Here is a 9,726-nt window from a genome sequence, read left to right on the forward strand (position 1 = left end):
AGCCGTAGTCTCTGAATACGAGGCGGCAACATGTCCAGTTCCCTCTTGCCGAGAAGCGAAACGAGTGGCAGGTGGTCACTCTCGACGTTGAAGGGGATGCCACGGACGAACTCGTCGAACCTTTGGATAGCCCACGTCGTTGCCAAAGCTTCTTTTTCAGTCTGGCTGTAACGCTGCTCGGTATCGGTCATTGACCTCGAGGCGAACGCGACTGGGCGGCGCTCTCCTGAGGGTTGCGTGTGTAGCAAAACTGCGCCGAGTCCGAATGAGCTTGCGTCTGCAGACACCGTAGTGGCGTACGACGGGTGGTACTTGGCCATGCACCTGTCTGACGTCAAGAGTTCCTTGATTTTCTCGAATGCTGCCTTTCGCTCATGCTGCCACACCCAACTCGCAGACTTGTTCAGTAAGGCTCTGATGGGAGCTGTGACGTCCGAGATGTGTGGCAAGAACCTGGCAAGATGGTTCACCATTCCGAGCAGTCTTCTAACGCCAGTAACGTCCGTTGGAGCTTCCGTGGCTTTGACTGCTTCGACCTTGCCCGGATCTGGCCTGATGCCCTGTGCTGAGACGACAACTCCGAGGAAGGAGACCTCGGGTACCCCAAAACGACACTTGTCCTGGTTCAATGTGATACCTGCTTTTGCAAGGCGAGATAGCACCTGGCTCAGTCTGGCGTCATGTTCCTGGCGGGTGCGTCCAAAAACCAAAATATCGTCTATCATATTGGCAACTCCTTCTTGGCCCTCCAGGATTCTTGCCATCGGCTTTTGGAAGTACTCTGGTGCGGAGGTGATGCCAAAGGGGAGCCGGCAGAAGCAGTATCGGCCATATGGGGTGATGAATGTCGTAAGCTCTTGGGAGTCTTCAGAGAGCTTCACCTGGTGGAAGCTTGCGGTCGCGTCCAGCTTCGAAAAAACTGTTGCATCACCGAGGAGGCCAAGGACTTGCTCGACAGTTGGCAGAATGTCTTTCACGAAGGACGACCTTGTTGAGTTGTATTAAGTCGACGCAGAGGCGGTAGGAACCATCGCCTTTCCGGACGACGACGAGACCCGAGCACCATGGTGTTGGCTTGTCGACCCTACGGATCACGCCTGCGCTTTCCAATTTGTCCAGCTCGCGGCGGACGATCTCGCGCAGCGGGATGGGGATCCTGCGAGGTACGCTTAGCGAAAAAGGTACGGCATCGGGTTTCAACCGGATGTTGTATTCATCCTTGAGGGTGCCCAATCCATTGAAGAGCTCGGCGTGCAGCGTCGCTTTTGAAGTCTTGAGTTGATCAAGAAATTGAACTACTTGGAGGGCTTGGAGCGCAGGCAGTCCCAGAAGAGGCACAGTGAGAGACTGGATCACGTAGAGGCGCTGACAGCTTGCTTTCCCTTGCCACTGAAGTCGTGCCACATATGAGCCCAGCACGCGCAGTGGCTGTCCTCCCGGGCCAGTGAGCAGAGTGTCGACTTGGTCGAGTTTGGTAGGCAAGGTAGGAAAGTCACTGGGAACAGCAGATACTTCGGCTCCGGAGTCGACCTTGAACTGCGCCGTGTAGTCGTCAACGGTGACGTCGACGAACTTTGCCGAGGCGGGTGTCGCGACGGCGTGCAGGTGAACGGAGCTGAGCATGTACTGCTTGAACTTCCGCGAGCGGCATGGGCGTCTTGCGCTGGAGTTTACCTCATAGTAGCGGCGCCTGGTGGCGGCGCGGGAAACGACATCTGGGTCGTACCAGCTTGGGTCGTATTGAGCCCTGGCTGTGGCGAAGCACGTTTCTAGGCCGAGTTTTGCGTCGATTCGCACTTTTTTCTGCCCTGTTGCGAGTGCGAAAAGGCTCATCACTTCTCACAGACCACGTCGACCACGCTGCGAGCTGGTCGCAGCCTATAGTTTAACGAAAACGGACTCTCCGTGTGCCGTGGGACGTAATGCTGGAAGCAGAAGGAATCGGCGACACCGATCCGTAGAGACCTAGCTCAGCATCGAAAGAGCGTCACCGTCGATACTGATGCGTCGTGGGCTCCCATGAACAAGAATGCCTGAATCCCAACATCCGATTCTATCGTTTCCCTTCAAGGCCTCACGAAGCGGAGCGTCGGGCGCGCTGTATAACTGCAGTTCGTCGCGCTGGGTAAGCGAAACTTCGCGCCATGCTGACTGCTTCACCTGTCTTGAAGCTTGCTTGATTATAGATCTGCGTTCTAAAATTCAGTCTTTTGCACCTACAGGCCCGACGGCAGACCGACATAGCAGCAGGCATGGCTGGTGATTCACGATTCGAAACCCGGCCACAGCGACAATTAAAATTCGACCGGTGCGAAGTGGTGAAGTGCCCAGGTCTGTGCAAATGACCACAAATGGCCGGGTTGATTCGGTGATAATTCACTACCCCACTACGAGCAGCACAGGTTAGAGAGTTAAATGTGCTCATACTTGACCTCAAGCCAGCATGTTGAGGTAGCGCAGCAAGATAGTATTGATTACAGCAGATCGATTTTCGAGCGTTGTCATTAAAAGCTACATCAAGCGAGCAGCGAACGAGCTCGCGCTGCGCGATTCGCACGTACGTGCGAGCTCATATGCATTGCATCAGTTATTACCAGTTACTAAAAGGGACAGATGGCCGCTACTACAACGCAGACCTAACTACTTGTTTAGCGGCATGCAGTCAACAAAGATTGCAGGAGACCCGCCGTTTCGCGGCATGTCGAAAGACCGCTGCCGTCGCGGCGCGTAAGATCGTGCGCTCGAGCAGTTCGTACATCGCGGCATGCTGAAAGACCGCTGCCGTCGCGGCGCGTACCGTCGTGTGCTCGAGCAGTTCCGTACACATGATGTCTGCTTATCGCTGCTGTGGATTCATTTATAGCAAGCATTTCCTCGCGTTTGTGCGCCTGAATCTAGCAGCGTGCAAACCTTACCTGAAGTTCCACTTCGTACGCGACTCGCTTCACTTCCGATTGACACCGCGCTAAAACTTCGCCGCTTAATTCTTGAACGGCATACACGTATTCGGCACTGCATAATTTCTTGCCTTTACGCAGCGTGCCACTCCTGAAAAAATCTTCGGCACCCGATATTCGCTGCAGGCCGTGATACAACACAACCGAAAGTGGCGGGTCCATATTGTAAACGTGCTTTCCGAAGCAGACGACCGAGCTTGGTACGACCCATTTTAGGACAGAGGGCGCTTTTTAGCACCTTTTTCGCAGCGCCCCCTGGGCAATGCAAGAGCCCCATACTTCGGCAAAGTGGCCTTTCTTTTTGCAGAAGTTGCAGGCGAAGCGTCGGGCCGGGCAGTCTGAAGCGCAAGATATACTCCGGCGTAACGCGCGCGCGCGGCCACGCGCGTCGCGGTTAAGCGACGTCGGTGAAAAACGCGCAGTCTACAGTCCGGCGTCACGGCGTAGCCGGCGTGCCCAGGCGCGCTTGGCGAACTCAACGCCGCCGGCGTGGAGATAGAGCACGTTCTATTTCACGCGGCTGACGCTAGACCAGAATGCACTGCGCGCTGTAGCGGCAGCGAGCAGGAGGCAGAATGGCGGCCTGCGGTGCGCGTACTGGCAGTGTGGCTGTGGTTTTTTCAACATCCGTGTGTGATGACAGCGCGAGTGAGGACGCCTGCTTGAAGCGATTCGCAATCATCCATGTGTATACGATGTGAAACGCATGAACTACCGCGACACAGAGCGGAAGAACAACGCGTGGGAAGCTATACGAAAGAAGTGTGGTCTCGCCACAGGTAAGCTGCATTTCGCAGCTCCTGTACTAGCTGGTGGTAGTCGCCGAGTTGAGGGCGCTTGTCGAATACCTTTCGTATGTACATGGTCCGCTTCCGTTTTTGACGTAGCCGACGTACTAGCAATATGAGTGCGGTGTTGTGGCTGTCAGGACAAGTTAACGCCATGCCGCAAAAATTTTTGTTTTATGCGCACGGAAGGAGAAAAAGCGCGCGCGCTACCCGAACCATAGAATAAAGAACAACTTTAGAGAAGGGAAACTGTACCTTCCGCAGTGGTTCGAAAATAAGCAGCGGCAGCGCATGGAACTTACCTAGGTGGACGCCAGATGACGCTGCTAAAACAGGAAGCGGAAATGCGCATTTTTTTTTTAGAGCATTATTCAATATGGCCGCTTTTTGCCGGTCGTGTACGCTTGTATCCGCTCGTAGTACGCGCCGTACTCGCCTCGGCTGCCGCGTAGCCGGTGCGTTCTAATTGCCAGGAGACCAAAGAGCCTCTACTGACGCCCATACAAACAAGCCACAAGTGAGTGAACAGAACGTGCGACTTTATTGGCAGAAGACAAGCAGTGTATGTACATTCTCGTGCAATAGCAGAAATAAAATTTGTATGTCGAGATACACTGGAATCTTTGACGCGAGCTCGTAAACGGCTCACCGTCGTCGTCGCACATGGCGGTCTAGTAACGAGCGACAACCAGCGGCTCATGCAGATTGGTCAGTGTCCCGCCTGTTTGCAGCGGCAGTCGCCGTTAAAGATGAGCAACTTGCACTGCGAAACAATCGGGTGAACCAGGCATCTGCTGCCGCAGCCAACACAGCGACATGGACTACCCGGCATTTTAGCCTTAACTCCTTTCCAACCTGCACGTTACTTTTCTTTCGGAGGCCGCTAATGTGTGGCTCGCACTTGGTGTCCCACATTGTCTCAATATGGACAAGTCGCTTTCGTGGGCATCACCTTCATCAGCCACTTTTGCGGGCCTTTGCACCCAACTTCACGCACGTCGGACCATGTAAGCACGTATGCCGGTCTCCGTTCGTGCTTAATCGCGGCCGAGAAAGGCAACAGGCACAATTTGCCCATGGCTGCAGCAGGAAAGGCTGGACGTGAACGGGGAGCACGAATCACGGTGTGTAAATTGGGAGTCTATGTCGCTGTGCAGATTGCAAGAGCAAATGCTTACTTCGAGAAACTGCTTTCCAGTGCAACTGACCAGGCCGTCACATCCGATAAGCATAACACGGCGACCGTAACCAAGTGAGATAACAGCAAAAATAAACGGCAATCATTCACCACATAGTGTTCAGAGAATACGTTATACATTGGCTACAAACCATATGGCAACAGTGAGCATTCACATACACGGGTCTCTTAGGATACATTCAGCCGCCTACTTACAGGCATAATGCTTGCCTTCGTTGCATGTGGTGGTCTGGTAACGAGCGACAAACAGCAGTACACACAGATTGGACAGAGCGTCGCACATGTTTGAACCGACAGTTGCCGTTGAAGATGAGCAACTTCCATTGCGAAGAAATCAGGTGATGCAGGCATCTGCTGCCACAACCAACACAGCGAAATGGACTATCCGGCATTTTAGCGTTAACTCCTTTCCAACCTGCATGTTTCTTTTCTGTCGAGGGCCACTAATGTGTGGCTCACATTAGGCGCCCCACTTTGACTCAATATGGACAAGTCGCTTTCGTGGGCATAACCTTCGGCAGCCATTTATGCGGGCCTTTCCACCCATGTGGCTATGAACTTCAAACACGTTGGACCATGTAAGCACGTATGCTTGTCTCCGTTCGTGCTTAATTGCGACTGAGAAAGGCCGCAGGCACAATTTGCACATGGCTGCAGCAGGAAAGGCTGAACGGGGAGCACGAATCATGGTGTGTAAATTGGGAGTCTATGTCGCTGTGCGGACTGCAGGAGCAAATGCTTACCTCGAGAGACTGTTTTCCAATGCAACTGACCAGGCCCCCACATCCGATAAGCATAATACGGCGACCGTAACCAAGTGAGATAACAGCAAAAATAAACGGCAATCATTCACAACATAGTGTTCAGAGAATACATTATACATTGGCTACAAACCATATGGTAACAGCTAGCATTCACATACACGGGTCTCTTAGGTTACATTCAGCCGCCTACTTACAGGCATAATGCTTGCCTTCGTCACATGTGGTGGTCTGGTAACGAGCGACAAACAGCAGTACAAACAGATTGGACAGAGCGTCGCACCTGTTTGAACCGACAGTTGCCGTTGAAGATGAGCAACTTCCATTGCGAAGAAATCAGGTGATGCAGGCATCTGCTGCCACAACCAACACAGCGAAATGGACTATCCGGCATTTTAGCGTTAACTCCTTTCCAACCTGCATGTTTCTTTTCTGTCGAGGGCCACTAATGTGTGGCTCACATTTGGCGCCCCACTTTGTCTCAATATGGACAAGTCGCTTTCGTGGGGATCACCTTTGGCAGCCATTTTTGCAGGCATTTCCCCCCGTACAGCTATCAACTTCATACACTTCGAACCATGTCAGCACATATGCTGGTCTCAGTTTTGAGCAAATCATGGCCGAGGTAGGCCACAAGCACAATTTGCCTATGGCTGCAGCAGGAAAAAATGAACGGGGAGCACCAGTTATGGTGTGTGTACACTGGGAGTCTATGTCGCTGTGCGGACTGCAGGAACAAATGCTTACCTCGAGAGACTGCTTACCAATGTAACTGAGCAAGCCCCCACATCCGAGAAATGTAACACGGCGACCACAACCAAGTGGGGCAGCAAAACCAGATTCTGCAATCTATCATTCAGTGTAGCTTGCTCAAAGACCCAGGCTATCGAGGAAGAAGAGCAACCATCAACGAGACTAGGAATATGGAAAATGAGAAAGCTTGCATTCAAGAGAGAAGCCACCCTGCTCTGCAAGCATTGAAGGCCAAAAACATCAAGAAAAGTAAAATGGTGCATAGCAAACAGTGCGTAGGTTAATGCAAGAAACATGTCGATGTTGCATCAGCTATTTCAGGAGAGGAATTGTGCATGACAACATGCACTAAAAGGTACTGCTACAGATATGTTATGCTACTAGACAGTGACTGGTATTAAGTATCAGCGAAGAATCGGTTGACCTTTATGTTTGGATGAGGATGAATGATCTCTAACGAGAATGGGCAATGAAAAAGCTTGCATTTATAGAAGAAAAATTACACTTGGCACAAATGGAATTGACATGGCCAGGAAGCTGATTAAGGGCAAACTGATGGAACTCTTTTGGCCAACGTCGTCCGTGCTTGATCAGAAGTTGCAGGCGCATCTGAAGACGAAGAATTTCCATAAAGTCCTTTTTGAGTTACCTGGATGACTCAGCCAATTTGTCCGCGCTGGTGGAATGGTGGCTGAAGCTCTTTTCAGTCTTGACACAGTGCTCTGCAGACTTGATATCTCATGTAAGTTCTTCTGCATGCGCTTCTTTGTTCGTGGTGTAAAAGCCTTGCAAATTCAGCTCCAGCCCCTTTCTGTTGGTGTGGATAGGAGCTCCTGTGATGACCAAGGTATGCTTGGCATGGACTCTGTTGGGGCAGAACGGTGACACATGAGATACAGCACAGATTAGCCAAACTCATGTGTGTTTTCTTTTATGTTCGAACCAATTATACTGAACCATAAACATGAGCAAACATTCATTTCTGCTGCAAACAAATGACATGTATCTCAAGACTAGCAAGACAATACAGCACATATCAGGCATACTTATTTCTGAACCACATGTTGTTTACCTTGTAGTAGCAGCCAATGTCCACACAATGGCCTTGTTGTAGCAGGCAGCAGCTTCTGTTTAGTGTGTGGAGTGTGTTGCTTTATACTGGTGCCATCCTCATTACTGCATGTCTGGAACAGAAATTTTGACTGAATCAGAAATTGAAAAAAGCACAATTTTGCAATATGAAATGCAAAAAGGTGTGACATATATATTGTGATGGTTTGCGACTACAGAACACATGCAAATATACCATGTCTGTTCTAGGGCGCTTAAGCAGCACGTTAAATAAATATTGCTATTGTCCATAAATTTATGCCTGCCTACTAATACAATGCATGTAAACAGTTTAGGTATTATTAAGATCACAAATGAGAACATTTGTGCGTTCATTTATACACTGGAAGAGATCACACTGCTGGTTCCACAAGCAAATACATGAAAGTCATGAAGCTATTAGAACTGATGCATTATTTTTCTGCACGAACGTGATGCACTGCTGCACTACTGCAAAAATAAATGCCCTACGGTAAACCAAACTGAACAGCAAGAACATTTGGAACCAACAAGTACGAAATATGAGTGAATTATCATGCTTGCAACTGTTTAATACATTAAATTCTGTACTTTCACATCATTTTACCAAAGGATTATTCGATTTTGTGGACGAAAAAAGTTGCCGGCGGACTCGAAAATAAGTTTTATATGTATATTGTTAAGGCTACCCAGTCACCTATGGCCACGGCTACAATAAGATAAAAAATGAGGCGCGCGTTCCGATATCGCTCTTTCTTTCCCGATTGTGTGTGTATAACGACAGCCTCGCAAGTAACGGTTTATTTAGGAAACAGCAACGGAGGATCCCGACTGCCATATGCTGTGCAGGATCTAGTTCGTTAACTTGTCTCCGCCTGTAAGTTAATGAGACGAATATTATATAACGATTCAAGCAGCGGTGTTAAACGACTCACCGTTATTGCCGTTGTCAGCCGCACCAGAATCCAGCTCCCGTTTCGATGCAGACGTGTTCCGAATGGCTCACGACCGATACCCAACTTTCGGGCTTACATGTCCGCTTGCAAACACGTCACTTCACCCCAGGTTAAATAACGCGTGACATCGAAGCGCAATAAACTAGTTTTAGCGAAAAAGAAGCAACCAGCCTGATCGCACGAACGAATGAATCCGTGCCGCCATGCACTCGAAAATACCGGTAAAAATTTTAAATCCAGGCCAGAGGTCACGTGAAAGATCGATGATGCTGAACGCTATTTGCGTTTATAATGACAAAGAAACAATAAACTTACTTACAAAGAATACAATATCAAATTAGCAATGATAATTTCGCCCTCTTTTTCATGTAATAAACGTGCTTCGGTAATTGTAGGAGAAAGCTTGCAAAAAAATATTGCGCCTATTACGGCGCCTCTAGCGGAAAATGTTCAAACTAACGTAAGCATCCCGACGTGATATTACTATGCTGGTTTTGTTAGCAGCAGCGCGCGGTCGATTTTTTCGCCCTCTGTGGCCATTTGTTGAACTTGAGAGTGTGCGGGGCCTGCCCGAACGGCGCGCTATTCGCCGCAGCCGTGAAGTTGCGCTCCCGGACGCAGAGATGGCGCCAGCCTCGCGCTGCGCGCGCACGCCGAACTGTAGAGGAAGCAAATTTCTTGCACCCCTGGCGTCGCTAGCGCAGCGTATCCGACTTCGCCTGCCGCGGCCTGGCGCGCCGAGCACGTCGGACTATATCTTGGCCTCGATGAGGCGCGCGGCCGCAGAATTCGCATGTGGACGGCTCGCGTGAGCGCTCTGCTTGCGGCTGTGGCAAACGAGGCTCAGCGCCGGAGCGACGACGAGAGGGGAACTTGTTAAGGCTGTTTCACATGCTGTGACTGCAACGACGAAAATCGGTGCTGTCGCACGCGTCGCAATGCGATTTTTTGAGGGCTCATTTCACATGATTGAGATTTCAACAATGCGACTGGTGCGACGCCCAGGGTTGCTTACTGCCAGGCTTCGTGGCACACGCTGCATAATTCTTTTATTGTAGTGAATAAAGCGTTTACACTATAATATTATTGACTGCTCTTGATTAGAAGCAAATAATATGTACGTTTACTAATTTAAAAACGTTAGTTAAGATTTGTCTTGGGGTGCGCGACGGCGGTTTCTGTAGTTCAGTGCGACATCGCGCACGTAAACAGCTGTTCGCAGGT

At 50.2% G+C, this 9,726-nt stretch overlaps 1 protein-coding gene and 1 long non-coding RNA gene across 2 annotated transcripts; both read right to left on the reverse strand.

Annotated features, from left to right (window-relative positions):
• Window positions 1-927: 927 nt before the first annotated feature.
• LOC140217286 (uncharacterized) lies at window positions 928-1,623 on the reverse strand. The gene has a single exon (XM_072287703.1). It carries the CDS (start codon window positions 1,621-1,623, stop codon window positions 928-930), a length of 696 nt encoding a protein of 231 aa, XP_072143804.1.
• Window positions 1,624-6,355: 4,732 nt separating this feature from the next.
• LOC140217203 (uncharacterized) lies at window positions 6,356-8,667 on the reverse strand. Its single transcript, XR_011893733.1, has 3 exons — window positions 8,482-8,667; window positions 7,530-7,641; window positions 6,356-7,322 (listed from the first exon to the last, which is right to left on the reverse strand). It is a non-coding gene; the product is annotated as an uncharacterized lncRNA (long non-coding RNA).
• Window positions 8,668-9,726: the final 1,059 nt, after the last annotated feature.

Source organism: Dermacentor andersoni, chromosome 4 (assembly GCF_023375885.2).
Source record: "Dermacentor andersoni chromosome 4, qqDerAnde1_hic_scaffold, whole genome shotgun sequence".
NCBI lineage: Eukaryota > Metazoa > Arthropoda > Arachnida > Ixodida > Ixodidae > Dermacentor > Dermacentor andersoni.